Source organism: Phascolarctos cinereus, unplaced genomic scaffold (genome assembly GCF_003287225.1).
Source record: "Phascolarctos cinereus isolate Bilbo 61053 unplaced genomic scaffold, phaCin_HiC Scaffold_4;HRSCAF=312, whole genome shotgun sequence".
In the NCBI taxonomy this organism is placed as follows: Eukaryota; Metazoa; Chordata; class Mammalia; order Diprotodontia; family Phascolarctidae; genus Phascolarctos; species Phascolarctos cinereus.
This window is the reverse complement of record NW_027555847.1, coordinates 86,360,918-86,375,620: the sequence shown is the minus strand read 5'-3', so window position 1 is coordinate 86,375,620 and position 14,703 is coordinate 86,360,918. Positions and strand designations below refer to the sequence as shown.

Below are 14,703 nucleotides of genomic sequence, written 5' to 3'. Positions count from 1 at the left end.
CCTTCTTCCCTCACTCAACCCGGCTTCCTAACACGCGAGGCTATCTAGCCAGACACCCACACTTCAGTGGAAATGGATTTGTCAGGCTATTTCCTGAATGCTCTTGTGAATGGGGGGTGGGGGTGCAGGAAGGGTAGGAGCCCCGCTTTTAGAGGTGCTTTGGGGAGGGGAGCTACAGCAAGAAACCCTCTGCAGAAAATCGTGATCTGAAAGCATACTTTCGCCCATTAAAGAATATTTTGGAATCAGGAAAAGCTGGGTCGGCTGTGACACTGACCAGCCGTGGAACCACGTACTGACACTCATTTTCCTTCTAACCAGCTCTACCAAGTTCTTACGGTGTTTGGGCGTGTCAAATGAGATGACTATAAAAAGTTTTGTACACCTAAAGTGACAGATAAATGCTAGTTATTATTGTTATTATTATTATTATTATTATTATTGCATTAAACCACGCCCCCAGCCCTAGGCTCAAGTGGGGACTCCCCCCACGCCCATTTCACAGCTAAGGATTAAATCCGCCCCAATCCCTGGCCCCGTGCTGCTGCCCCACCCGTTCTAGCCCCGCCCACGGACCCTCCACGGACCATTCCCCGCCTCTGATCCCGCCTCCCTTCCAATCCCCGGGGCTGATTTCGTCCTGGCCCGCCCTCAGGCCAATCCCCACCTGCGATCGCTCCTTCCGTTCCTTCCCCGCCTCCGATTTACCTCACTCATTCCTCAATCCAATCTCCGCCTCTTGTCCCGCGCTCTGGACCCGCCCCCAGGCCAATCCCCGCCTCCGGGCCAGCTCCCGCCCCGCCCCACCCCGCCCCACCGTCGCGGCCGCTGCGGAGGAGCCGGCGCCGCCCGCAGTTGCTGGGAGCTCCCCACACGAGCGCGGTCCGCGGGGTCCGGACAGAGCGCGCGGAGGCGGGACGGGACGGTACGGGGCCGGGCCGGGGCCAGGCTGGGCCGGGCCGGCGGGATGGGGTGCACCGTGAGCGCCGAGGATAAGGCGGCGGCCGAGCGCTCGAAGATGATCGACAAGAACCTGCGGGAGGACGGCGAGAAGGCGGCGCGGGAGGTGAAGCTGCTGCTCCTCGGTGAGGCTACGGGCCTGATCCCCGGATGGGTCCTGGACCCGCCCCCGGCGCCCCCCCACCCCGCCTCCTCCACGACCCCCTGGGCCCCGCGACCCCCAGCCCCGCGCCCCCACATCCTCCAAGCTCCTCGAGGGCAGGCACGGTCCCCCGGCTCTGCTTAGCCCGCTGCCTGGCACGTAGTAGACGCTAATCAGTGTTTATTGACTGTCGGAGGTCTGCTGTCCCACTCCGTGGGGTCCCCAAACCCACCTTGTCAGCCCATATTCCCCCCTTGGAGCTCCTGAAACTCTTGGGTTCCCAAGCCAATGGTGACCCCATACTCTAGTCCCTCAAAACCTCCACCCCTTATTGCTTATTACCTCTCCCAAAAAACCTGCCAAACCCCGACCTGCCCTCATACCTGTGGTGCATCTCCTACCAATACTCTCAACCCAAGTGCCCAAACCCTGGCGTCCAGCTCCACCCCCAAATTCCAGTATCCCTCCCTCATTTATACCCCAAACCTCCAGTATCCCACCATCTTTACCCCAAACCGCGCTGAACCCCCATCTCTATCGGCAAACCCTTGGTATCCTTATCCACACTCAAACTCATTTGTAGCCCCAATCTTTATCTCCCTATTTACACCTCTGAACCCAAGTACCCCCAAGCCTTATAAGGCCCTCCAAAACGAGTGCTTTCCTTTCTGCAGTCTCAAACCTACTCTCCATCTCTATCTCCACTGCATCCCCATTCTTTCTTACTGTTCCCCAATTTCACTATTCCCTCTCTAAATTCCATTTTTACACTCCAGTTTTTCCTAAATCCCTGGCCTTCTCGTTATACCTCCAAAGCCCCGCCATCCCCAGTCCACTGCCCCCCCCCAGCAAGCCTTCAGTTACCCTGCTCAAGGCTCCCCAAACTGACCCTTATATCTTCAGACCTTTCTTGGCCCCTTGGAATCCCTGCTCTCCTTTGAGGGGGGGAGGTCTTCTTCTTAAACTGCCCCCCCCACCTCGTTAGCCTGGTCTCCTTGAAATCTTACCAGCCCCTTCTTCCTTCTCCATACTCCTTCTGGCTTCCCTTTTGCCCCCTTAAGGGACACCCCCCACCCTAGCCCACCTGCCTTTTGCCTATCTTCAGGTTTCATTTACCCCCCAACACCAGACTTTCCACGTCGCACTGTACTCCCCCCAATACCACTCGCATCTGGCCTGCCCCCCCACCCCCACCCCATACCCCCTAGTGTCTCCTGCTAGTGTTCAGCCTGCTGTCGGCCGGGTCTTTCCGCTATCTCCTCACCCAACCCCACCCCACCCCTGGGGCAGAGATGTAGAGCCGAGTGGCTGCCTCCTGGGCTGGAGGTGTGGGTGGATTTCCCAAGCCCGGGGGGTGGAGGGAAAGCTGGGAGAATCAAAGGCTTTTTCCGACACCCCCCCCCCAGGTTACGGAAACGCCCTGGACTGGAGAGGGCGGGGTGTGTGTGTGTGTGTGTGTGTGTGTGTGTGTGTGTGTGTGTGTGTGTGTGTGTGTTGAAGGGGGGAATAGAGAAGTTCCTCTTGGTGGTGGGGAGGGGGGAAGCTGCCGGGCCGCGGGGGCTGGGGTTGCCTCCGCCCCCCCGGGCCTCGTTCCCCTTACTTTGAGCTTTGGAGTTTCGAAGTGTCTCCCCCCCCGCCCCTCCCTCTGAGCTGGGGGATGGGGGGGCCCAAGCCTCTTCCTGGCGTCCCGGGGTGCGCTGCACCCCCCTTTCCGCCCCCCAAGTGCTTGGGCCAGGGGGCAGAGGAGTTTGTTTGGATCCTTGAAAAAGGGGATTTCGACTTTTTTTTTTTTAATCTGCTTCCAGCCCCTGGGGAAAATGGTGGCGCAGGGGGAAGGGGAAGGGGGCGGGGAGGGACGGACATGTTGCTGTCCGGGAACTGGAGGCAGCTTCGACTTCCCCATTTCACAGTCCGCGGGACAGACGGGGTGGCTGGGGAGTCCGGCGGGGCCCCGGGCGGCTGTGTGTCCTAGCGAATGCCCACGGCTGGCGGGGTGGGGGGGGTGGATCTTATAAACAAGGCTCCCTGGGGCTCCGGGGGGCTCTGGAGCTGATGGGGAAGGCCATTCTTTACCCTAGAGTTAAGGAAGTCTGGTGGTGCTGTGCTAGCTGGTCCCGCTCCCCACCCCCATCCTCACCCCACCCCCCCAAAAAAAAGAAGCCCGGAGGGAGAAAAACAAAGCGTCTGGGCCGAGCCTAGGCCACTCCTCCGGGGTTTGCCTGAAGAGCTAGGAAAACAAACCCCTGGTGGGGATGAACGAATTTGTGATCCTGGGGGACTGGCATCTGACTCTTGGGAACTGTGGAAAGGAAATAGGCCGAACCCAGGGAGGTCTAGGCCTTGGGCATTAGGAAACCCTCTGAGGATCCTGTGTGGGGCAGAATCGAGGTGGAGTGGGGGAGGGATTCTCCACCTTGTATCTCCTGGTTTGTGTGGTGTTTCTTATCACTGATGAAATGTTCTGACGTGGAGAGGGGAGGAAATGGATGTACCCAGTACTGTGTGTGTGCTCTGGGGAAGGCTGAGGCCAGCTGTTTACGGGAGGGCAGGGCAGGGCACCGCACAGCTCTCTGAACAGTTAGAAGCTGCTTCCTGTGCCTGGTTGTGTTCCTGAGAGGTGGGTGGAAGCTCTGTGTGGGCTGGTCCCAAGCTGTGTAAGCCTTTCTCCACATTTACTTCGGCCTTCCCCTTGTCATGGGCTCACCTCAAGCTTTAAGTAGCAGGTGGATTATTGTCCATTTTCAGCTTGAAGGTTTCCCTGGCACAGAGTGCTGTTTTCTTCAGAACGACTTCATTCCTTTTGAGACCCCATTCTCCTTTACACCCTCAAATGGTATTGCCCTTGTCTAGCCCTCCTTTTTGAGAAGGAGAGAGGGTAGGGACAGCAGGGCCTATGGTTAGGAGGAGAAGGGAGCTGCCTAACTTGGAGATTCTGAGCTCACAATGCTGGGCTGGGCTGCCTTCTGATCTGCCCCCTCTGAGATTTTTTTAAGCAGGAATAAACTGGATTTTTTTTCTTCTTCCTATTTTTTTTTAAATAGCAGCTGTTCAAGTGTAAATAGTGCTGAAGTCTTGAGATATCTTATTCCCCTAGTTTGAAGCCAGAAATGGCTTTGGGCTCCCCTTCTGATGGTTGTAAAATGAGACAGTTTTTCACAGGGGAAGATGGGAGAGCTGCATGCTGGCAGCACCCATCCTTTTTTCTGGATGATGACTAATTAGAGGTGCTATTAGAGGTGGTAATTTCTGGGCACATGCATCAGTTTTAGGGTAATTACAGCCTTATGCTCACCTCCAGCAAAGCCATTCATTGGACTTGTGGGTTTAAGAATCATGGCATCTCCTGACCAGGGAGACTTTGGAATGAGCAGACTTTTTAAGATGGCAACTGAATGAAAGAGAAGGGCTTGCAGAGCCCACCTTTCAGTGCTGCTTTATCCTCGTCCTAAGGTGCTTTCCTGTGTCCAGCAGTGTGTCCTAGGGCACAGAGGAATGCTTTTATGGTTCTTTGGTTCTCAGAGTTTTCTGAGAGAGCAACAGCTTCCTGGCTGGCAGGAAGAAGCAAGCAGTAGAGAATGTGATAGCAGAATGTGGGGCAGCATGGGGAGGTCTTCTGGGCAGCCAGTCTCTTAGGAAGCTGCTTGGCCCTCAGTTTTGGACATGACCTCCAGGCTAGCAGAAACTTGATCTGGATCTTGATGTCTCCAGAGTGTCATTTGTAGAGTTGGTTTTTAAGGTGGCTTTGATGGAAGGGATCTGCCTGTATGTCTATGCTGGCTCTCCAAAGGCTGAAGCGCCCTTACCCTACTGAAAGATTTTATTGTTGAAGGGCTGGGGCTGGGAATCTTATTCTAAGTTTCCCCTGACTGGTTTGGGGGGGGGGGTGAGGAGGCAGCTGGACCAGTCAGAGAAGACCTTCCTTGTCCAGCTCCTAGTAGAACTTGGCCTTGGTGGGGCCAGGAGAGGGGGGGAAGCCCAGAGGAAGGAAAAGAGCAGAGCACAGAGCTCAACGTATCCTCTGTCCTGGGAAGCCTTTCCTGAAGCTTTCTCCTTTATCCATTTCTGTGGCTCTTGTCCCTTTCTTTCCCTCTCTTCCTGGCAGTGCCAGCCACTTTCTAGCCTATGTGTCTGCCTTTTGGGTCCAGAGCACCCTCTCTGATGGATCTTCCTGCGGGGGCACTTTTTTCAGTCACATTGGTAAGAACTGTCATTCCTCTAGTGCTTTTAAGGTTTATAAAGTACTTTCCCTACAGCAACCCTGTGAGGTAGCTGGTGCAAGGATTGTCAGCTCCACTTTACTGAGAAGAAAACTGAGTCTAAGGTCTGTGGTCACCCAGCTAGTAAATGTTATGTCTGGGATCAGAACTCAAGTCTGCCCTGAGTCTAGCGTATTTGCCACTATGCCTCACTTTCTTTCTTAGTGCTTAATAGTAAGTGCTTTAATTCAGCAAGTATTCATTAAGAACCTCCTGTGTGGTAGATACTCTACCAGGTGTTGGGGATGCTGTTCCCTGCCCTCAAGGTGCTCTGGTCCTAGGGAAGCACCCTGTGTTCCCGAGAAGGTCCCTGATGTTCACAGCTCAGCAAAGTTTTAGCTACTAGGTTTTGAGTTCAGGACTCCTGACCTCAAGGCTAGTGCTCTTTGCAAAAGAGAAGGCAGCCTTCCCAGAGTTCTCAGCGTGTTCCCTTCTGTACACGTGTATTATGGAAGGCCCTGTGCCCATTGCCTGGGAGAGAAAGATGAAATAACACGGCCTTTGCCCTCAAGGGGCTTACAGTCTACTTTGGTGCAAGGCATACACACGAACTGCCTCCAAGATGCTGGAGAGGACTACACACACACATGGGATCCCAGAAGAGGCCTAGCCAAAATCCTTAAGGTTTCTCCCCTTCAGAACCTCGCTGAGCTGAAGCAGCCAGCCTTTAAGAAAGGGAAGTCTGGGGCTCTGGGTCAGGCCTTTACCTCCAAGGCTTATTCAAGCTCCCCTCCCTCCAGTTTGCTTGTTTGGAGAATTTGGATTTGTTGATTGGAGAAGGAGGAAGAAGATGATACCCTGGAGGGCCGTGAGTAATCAGCTAGGTGGTTTAGTGGATAGAGCCCCAGGCCTGGAGTCTAGAAGGCCTGAGTTCAAATGTGACCCTGGGCAAGCCACTTAACCTCTGTCTGCTTAAGTTTCCTCATCTATAAAATGAGCCAGAGAAGGAAATGGCAAACCACTCCAGAATCTCTGTCAAGAAAACCCCAAATAGAGTCATGAAGACCCCATACCTCCTGGGGTTGTTGAGAGTATCAGACAAGATATTTGTGAAGTGCTTAGCACAGTGGTACATAGTAACCACTATATAAATGTGAGCTATTATTATTAATTACAGTATCATAGATTTAGGTGAAATGAGATGATCTCTTAGCACAGGGCCTGGTGAGTAGAAGGTGCTTAATAAACACGTGTTATCTCCACTCCCTTCCCCTTCCCTTAGAGGTGGAAGGGGACCTTGGAGATCACCTAGGTCTTCTCTCCTTTGCTTTTTTTTTTTAAACAGATGAGAAAACTCAGGCCCACAGAAGGAAAGGAACTTGCCCAGAGTTGCATAGCTAGTGAGCATCCTGGCAGAGAGCCCCTTGGTTCTTTCCTCCTCTTAAGTCCCTAGCAAAATTACTTTTGAAGCCTCTAACCTTATTTCAGTGAAAATTAGAGATCTGCCCACATCTGACCCTGGAAGTCAAGGGGAAGCCAGGCCCCTGGAGGCCAAGTGTGTGATGGGCAGGAAGCACAGGTGTGCCCTTCAGGCAGAGCTGGACACTGGTTAGGCAAAAGGGCAGCAGGCACTTGATTTTATCATCCAGTACTGGGCCACCCTCTTCTCTCTTTCCAGGGCTAAACTTGAGCTGTACTGATTGGAGTAGCTGTACTGCAGGTCTGGCTGATAGCTGGGAGTCAGAAGGGGGCACATGTCCCCCAGGAATGGGAAAGGAAAGGAAGCCACAGGTGGATCACTCATTAGTATTCTTCCTCCCAGGAAACCAGAAGTTACTGGGAGGACTCAGAGGAATCTAGGAGAGATGTCAAACCTCTATGTATGGGCAGGGCAGGGCAGGGCAGGATCAAGTGGTGGCCAGGGAATGAGGGGAGATTTCCATGGTGCAATGGAAAGACCATTTGACTGGGAATGGGGGGATCCAGATTCTTCTGGTTCTGAGTTTGCGGTTACTCTGGCTTGGGGTAAGTCCTCACTTTCCTAATCTATAAAATGAGGGAGATAGGCAGGATGATCCGTAAGCTCTCTTCTGGCTCTAATAACTCTTCGATTTTTGACATTCTGTGTTCTTTGTTCTAAGGTCTCTTCCAACTCTTGTCACTGTGTGTGGCTGAGTCTGTGATTAGGTGCTACTGCTCCCTAGAAAATGATTATAAAAGTGATTGTTTTTCCCCATTCCCACAGAGTTCTTAAGCAGAACCACAGGAAGTAATTCTTTTCTTGAGTTCAAGGTCAGCCCTAAGCTCCCCAAGGGTGGGTATTGGCTGGCCTAGGGCCCAGTATTGAAATACATTATAACAAGGTTAGGGTTAATGTTTTGAATCAGAGATTGTACCATAACAGTGAGTGAAAATGGTGCTGGCGTGGGGGTGGGGCAGAAGTTAGAAGGGGGCATGTGTCCCCCAGGGATGGGGAAGGGAAGGGAAAGCCTTGGAAGGGTCAGCCACTCTGATTCTGCAAAAGCACAGGCCTGTTGCTGGGGAGTTCAGGGTGGAAGGATACCCTTGCCTGGCACATGCTAGGCTGGAGTGTGTGTATGAGAGCCATCCACAGGGCAGTTCCCTGTTGCTGGAATACCACGGAGGGCATCTGCTTCTTGTGATGCCCTTGTGTGTTAAGGGCTTCAATTTGGGTTTTACTGCTATAGGCTGCCCTGGATGAGGTGAATCATGGGTGGACTCCTCTCAGAACACATGTGGGTGAAGTCTGTGCTGTGGTAGGTGAGCCAGGCTTAATAGGAAGATCTACTTGCACCTGCTTACTCAGAGTTGCTAATATAGTGGCCCCCTCAATAAAAAAAAAAAGCACTTTCCCAGAGGTACCTGGGCCAGGCCCCTCTGTCCCCATTGTATCCCCATTACACAGGTGGGGGAGGGGCAGATGAACCTCAAAGCACACGAGAAGGAGGAGTTCGAATCCTACCTCCCATTTTACAGGGGACAGGTATGCCTATCAAACTTGAGCTATTATACTTAGGGTCACCCGGTGTGCTGGTACTAAATCAGATGAGGCAGCCCCAGAAGTGAGCCCAGATGCCATCTGCCTAGTTGTGCCCAGAGAGCAGTCCTCTCTTGTCTCACCATAACCTCAAGGGCACTGGCTTGGCCTTGGGCTCGGCATGCATTTGTATTGGGCACATTTGAGATCTGTGTGACAATAATGGGCCCTCCTATAATCATGGCAGTTTATTATTGACGTTTATCGTGCCTGAGCAAGCTAAGCATTCTAATAGCTCTCTGAAGAACTAGCCAGGATGGGAAAGACATCTTTGTTCATTGTTGGCTCCATGGTTTTTTTTTTAAATCTTTTAATTTTGTAAAGCTCTTTTGGTGAGCAGCCAGCCCCCAAAACAATAGGCTCAGTTGGGTGAAGTCGGTGTGCAGGGTCTGTAGCTAATAACGTTGCTTGAATAGAATGCCATTCCAGTGCCCATTTTTAGGAAGTGCCTGGTAGGCTGGCACACATGAGTCGGGCTGCCTCCTCACTTTGGTTTCTGCTGCTTTGCCTGTGGGCTAACAAATTTTATGAAAGCCCACAGCTCCCACCCAAAATGATTGCAGGAGTCCAGGTCCATACTTGGTATGGTTTCAATACAGGGACAGAAATCTACTTGTGAAGGTCCAAAGAGAGCCCAGCTTCTTCATCAGTTCGAACGGATCGTGAGATTTAGAGCTGGAAAGAGACCTACAGACCATCTACCCCAAGGCTCTCGTTTTAGAGCTGGAGCCCAGAGAGATGAAGACACTTGGCCAATAGCAGAGTCTGAACTTGAACCAGGTGCTCTGGCTCCAAATTCAGTGCTCATTCAACTACAGCAGTTGCTTTCTCAGGGATCCTTGCTCAAAGCCATCCTTAGGGTCCAGAAAATCCTGTCCAGCCCTTGCCCTGGCTGTCTCCTGGGTTGGGGGCTCAGGGCAATGATTCCCAGAGATAGCTGTTGGGGAGGAAATGGGCTCAGGCTTCTGGTGCTAAGTGCCCAAAGGGTTTAAACCATCCATCTTGGTGTGGAGTTTAACCCTCCTCTATTTGGATGCCAAGTTTGTGGGAGAAGGGATCTGGGCTGGTTGGATTTGGGAAGTTGTTCTCTGGGTGCACGTGGGTGTAGGAATCAGAAGTCCTAAGAACATAGGATTTAGAATGGGAATGAATGCACTTTGAACGCAGATCATCAGATTTCAAATCCAGTGCTTTGTCCACTCCGTTTTGCTGCTGGTTTGGTTTTGGTGGGGGACCGTCTGCAGGGCAAGAGGCTCGCTCCATCACTTACTAGTTGTATGACAGGGGACAAATACCTTAATCTCTGTGAGCTTCTGAGTTCCTCATTTGTAAGTGGGGACAGTGTGAGAAGAGTGGTTTGTAAACCTCAAGGCTCTGTAGAAAGGTGAGTTCTTCTCATCATCATCCATTCCTAAGTGTAGTGCTCATTGTGTCTGGGGAGCCCCGTGGCAGATGTGTCTCTGGGTCAATCAGCGATAGAGTGCCATAGAGGGTGGTGATGTGCCAGGTTTAGGGGTGTGTAGGTGGGGTGGGAGTTCACGGTCACAGAAGCTGTGATCCTTAGGTCTGCCTAGGTCCTGCCCATTTTTCTATGCCCCTTCCTTTTTGAAGCCTTCTTGAGCATGATGGAGAGAATGCTGGATTTATCAAGAGGCCTGGATTGAAGTTTTGGCACTGATCTTGCCACAGTGACCTGGGCAAATCACGCAACCATTTTACAGATACCATCTGTAAAATGAGGGGCACAGCTGGCCAACTCCCTCACTGGATCCTTGGGAAGACAGAATGAGATAATGTGAGAAGGGAGCCTCGTGGCCTGGATTTGGAGTTAGCCCCGGGGTTCAGATCCCAAGTGCTATTTACAAGCCCGCTGACCATAGGTAAATTCCTTCCCCTCTTAAGGTTCCTCTTTGATAGAATGTAGGGACTGAGCGTGGTGAATCTCAAAGGGCCCTTCCAGCTCAGAATCCTGTGGACATCCCTACAAGCAAGCTCTGCTTTCTAGACATCACTGCCACCCTCTGGGGCTACTGACCTCTGGTACCATCCTCATCACTCTCCCAGTTGTGAATCAGCAGAAGGGGAGGGACTGGGAGATAGGGGGGAAGGGATGGTAACCAAACATGTGATAGCCTCGGTGTCTGGGGTGATTATGGTTTCTGGAGCCTGGGCTCTCTACAGCAGGGCACACAGCCCTCCCCACTTCTGTTTCCCTTTCTCCCCCATCTGCCTGGGATTGTTCTAGTCCTCCAGCTCCAGTCTTGTGGGCTTCCTTTATCATCCCCTGGTGCACCCAGTCCCCTGAGTTATTTTTAGGTGAAGATGGGAAAGGCCTTTGGGTCCCGAACATTTGGGGAGGAGGAGACTTAGAAAAGTCCAGGCCTGGGCCTGAAAAGTGGCTCAGTTTCACAGCTTTACTTCAGTTTTCTCCAGGTCCCTTCTCTGTGATTTCTCTGCTCAAGCTGAAGTGCTGATATTCCCAGAATCCTTTGACAGGGCTAACTCAGCCCCACTGAGTATTGGGGGCTCCCTCTCCCCCAGGATTCAGTCAGTTTGTGGGAGAAAGGTGCTGCCCCCTCTCCTAAAGTATTCATTTGCCTTCATAGGATTTAGAGCTGGAAGGGACCATGTAGTTCAACCACCTCATTCTAGAGAGGAGGAAACCAAATGCCACCTAGAATGGGGAAGTGACTTGTCCAAGGTCACGAAGATGGTAGGGCCACAGTGTCAGGGATACAGTCCTCCTCCTTTCTCTCCGCCCACTAGGGCTTCATTGCTTCTCTCCATCTTCCACGCAGCCCAAGTGATTTTCCTAAACCACATGTCTGACCACATCACTCCTCCTCAATAAACCTAGTAGGTAGGGACCCTAATACATAGAGAGCGGAACTGGGAGTCAGGAAGACATTGTTTCTGACATTTGCTAACTATGTGTCCTCTGGGCAAGTCCCTTAACTGCCATCTGCCTCAGTTTCCTCATCTGTAAAGTGAAGGTAACAGTCATAGGATTGTTGTGCCAACTGAGACGGGTATGTGTGTGTGTGTGTGTGTGTACATATATACAGACACACACACACACACACACAAAACATATAGTGCTTTGCAAACCTTAGAGAGCCACACAAATGTTAGCTGTTATTATTATTACTACTACTACCACCACTCCCACCACCTCCAGGAGCAAATATAAATTCAACTCTTTGGCATTTCAGCTTGGTTCCAACCTACCTCTCCAGCCTTATTCCTTGGCCAGACTAGCCTTTTTCATATCCAGTGCCTCCATTCCAGAGGTTACCTCTGCCCACAAAATCCTGCCTTTCCTTTAGGGCTCAGCTCAGGGACCACCTTCTACCTAAGCCTTACCTCATCTCCACCAACTGGCTGGCACCATGTAAGTGTTCTCTATATGCCTTTTAGAATGTAGGCTCCTTGACTGCAAGACTGTTTCTTGTCTTTATATCCTGGAGGCCTAGTAGGGTCAACTGAGCAGGCGCTTCATAAATGTTTTTTAATTGATTGAAGAAGGGAGTGGAGGGCCAGGCAAAGTGAATCCTTCTAGAAGAAAATTGAGTTGGCAGTACCAGACAGCTTCTGTAGAAGGGTGATCAATCCCATGCCCTCCAACTCTGCCTCTCCTACCTGAACCTGTTGATAGACAATACACACAGTAGGCACTTTTTGAATGTGTGTTGAGTTGATGGACTTGAATTGGCCCTGCAGAGAGGGGAAGAGGAGGAGAAGGAGGAGGAGTGTGGGTGGGTACGTGTAGCATCTTAAGTTTGTTGATGATGAAGCATGGGAAGTAGTATATCTTCTGCCACTAGACTTAGAGTCTCAGACTTCCAGTCTAAGCTGGAAGAGACCTTAAATATAGAATGTCAGCCTCAAAGGGACTTTAGGATTACAGAGTTGGGAGAGTTAGAGATTTTAGGATGATAGATTTAGAGCTGGAAGGGGCTGAGAGATCAGCTTGGCCCTTCTTCTTTACTTTACAGATGAGGAAACGGAGGCTCAGAAAGGTTGAGAGCCTTGCCCAGAGTCACACAGAGGTAGTAAGTGACAATGCTGAGATTTAAACCCAGATCCTTTTATTGCAGACATGGCACCCTTTCCATTATACCACATTGCCTCCTAGCCCAATCCCCTTTTGGAGGACAAAGGCCTGGGGTCACACCATAAATTGGTGGTGGAGGAGGAGGTAGAGAACCCCATCTGATAACAGTGTCTGAAGAGGCATGGTGGCTTTTCTGTTTGCTCCCACCCCCGCCCCACTTCTGAAGGCAGCAAGGTGGCTCCAGGATAGAGCACTGGACCTGGAGTCAGGAAGACACGAGTTCAAATCCAGCCTGAAACTTGCTAGTGGTGTTTCATCTTTGTATCCCTGCCCCCCCATCCCCAGCTGGAGAGGTGAGGACCCAGCTCATAGGCACATAATCATTCACCACTGCCTGCCTCATATGTTAAATGGGGATAATAATAATAGCACTTACCTCCCAGGGTCATTGTGAGGATCAAGTGAGTTAATATCTGTAAAGCACCTGGGACGTAGCAGGTATTTTATAAATGTTAGTTGTTGTTGTTGTGATGATGATGAGGGTGGAGGTAAGATGAAGGGAAGAGCCAGGATGCTGCTGGAAGCTGTCCTTTGGCCTTGAGCTCTGGATTTATCTGGCCCCTTGGGATCAGTACTTGACCCCTGAAATCAGGGGGCCCTGGAGTCGAGAGGCCACTTTTCTCTTCCCTGGGTGGGGAGGGATTGTAGTAATGAAGATGCAAATGTAACCCTGGCTGGCTGTGCCTCCTAGTTTGCATCTCAATAACCTCAACCTGGTTGCTGGGGCCCTCTGCCTTTGGGGGAGGGGAAGAGCCTTGGGCTGTTGCTTGGCTGCAGGGGGGGGTACTTCTGACCCTACTGGGTGTTTTTCTTCCCTGCGGGTAGCTTTGGCTGGGGGGTGGGAGAGGAGCGTAAGTTGCTAAGCCCCCTGGTGGGCTTCTCCTCCATTCCTCTTTGTCCCCCTTTGCAGCCTGAGGCAGGAAAGAGAAGAAAGGACTGAGCTGTCTTGAAACTGGAAGGCGGCTCCTTTTCACTGGGGAACTAGCTGGGGAGATGGGTCCCTGAGTTGGGGGATTTTGTCTTGTTTCATCTTGTATCCCTTCTAGGGACCAGAGGATCCTGCTCACAGTAGGTCCGGTATGGTGAATGTTTCTGCTCAGGCCACAGCTTGTCCCCCTGACCCTGGGCTTCTGAGGGTCCCTGGGATCACAGCTGGGAGGGCCTGAATAATAGGGTAGTAATAGAAAGAACAGCAAATTTGGAGGCAGGAGAGGCCCTGGGGTTGACCCCTCTCCATCCTTCACCGCATGACTAGTTGTGTGACCTGGTGTAAGCGACATTGTCTCTGGGTTTCAGTTTCCTCATCTGTAAAATGAGGGTTTGTGCTTCTCAATGCTCTCTGGGGTCCCTTCTATCTCTTAGCTTTCCAGGTTCTAAAAATAAAACAGTTCTCAAGGCCCTTAGAGAGGCCTAGTCTAGCCCCCTCAGGGTGAAACTGAGAGAAGGAAAGGGACTTACCCAGGGTGACACAGTGAGGTGAGGAGAAGAGTCTAGAAAAGGAGTTTGCAGACTCCCACTCCTGCCGAGGACCCCCCTCTCCACCCACCAAATTCCCAAGGCTTAGAGAGACTGAAAAAGGCCCCACTGCCACATTTTATACCAGACAGCATGGCCACACCAGTCACTCTCCGGCTCCTAGTTCCACAAGTCTGGTGAGGCCTCCATATGTGCAAATAGAGTTCGGGCCTGGACCTGTACCACCAACCCAGGCTGCTTCTCAAACTCCTAGATAAATTATTGAAGTTTTAGTCTTACGGAGTAGGAAACTGAGGCCCAGAGAAGTTTTGGCTAAGGTCACAACAGGTAGTAACTGTCAAAGCAGATTGTAAATTCCCTTTTCCCCCATTGTGCCCACAGGGCTCTAGTGTGGAAGAGACAGGGGCAGTGGTATATATGAGGTTAGGGTTGCATAGGAAAGAAGACCCTACTCTAGGCACTAAGCTGGAATGACAAGACTAGACAAGATCCTCCCCTTTTCCCTCGTTATCCCCCCAAACCCACAGAACTAAAAACAAGAGATGATCTATGGTTATGGTTATACAGGTTACTATAAAATATGGACTTAGGAACTACTGGGGAGGACCAAGGCTCTGTGTCGTGTGGAGGCCCAGGGGGGCTTCCTGGGAAGGGTGAGCCTTGAGAAGGGCCTTGAAGGATGGCCACAGGATAGTGATCTCACCTTCACAAGTCTCCTAGCATTTGACTTGGTTCTCTCCTTTGTACTCTTTCTTGT

At 51.6% G+C, this 14,703-nt stretch overlaps 1 protein-coding gene across 2 annotated transcripts in view; it reads left to right on the top strand.

Moving 5' to 3' along the window:
• The first annotated feature begins 840 nt into the window (after window positions 1-840).
• The window catches only part of GNAI2 (G protein subunit alpha i2), a 102,103-nt gene continuing 88,240 nt past the window's right edge, over window positions 841-14,703 (top strand). For both annotated transcript variants that reach the window (XM_020999001.2, XM_078152362.1), the window contains exon 1: window positions 841-1,085. In XM_020999001.2, the coding sequence (XP_020854660.1) occupies window positions 968-1,085 (118 nt within the window). In that variant the 5' untranslated portion in view covers window positions 841-967. The remainder of the gene's footprint in view (window positions 1,086-14,703) is intronic.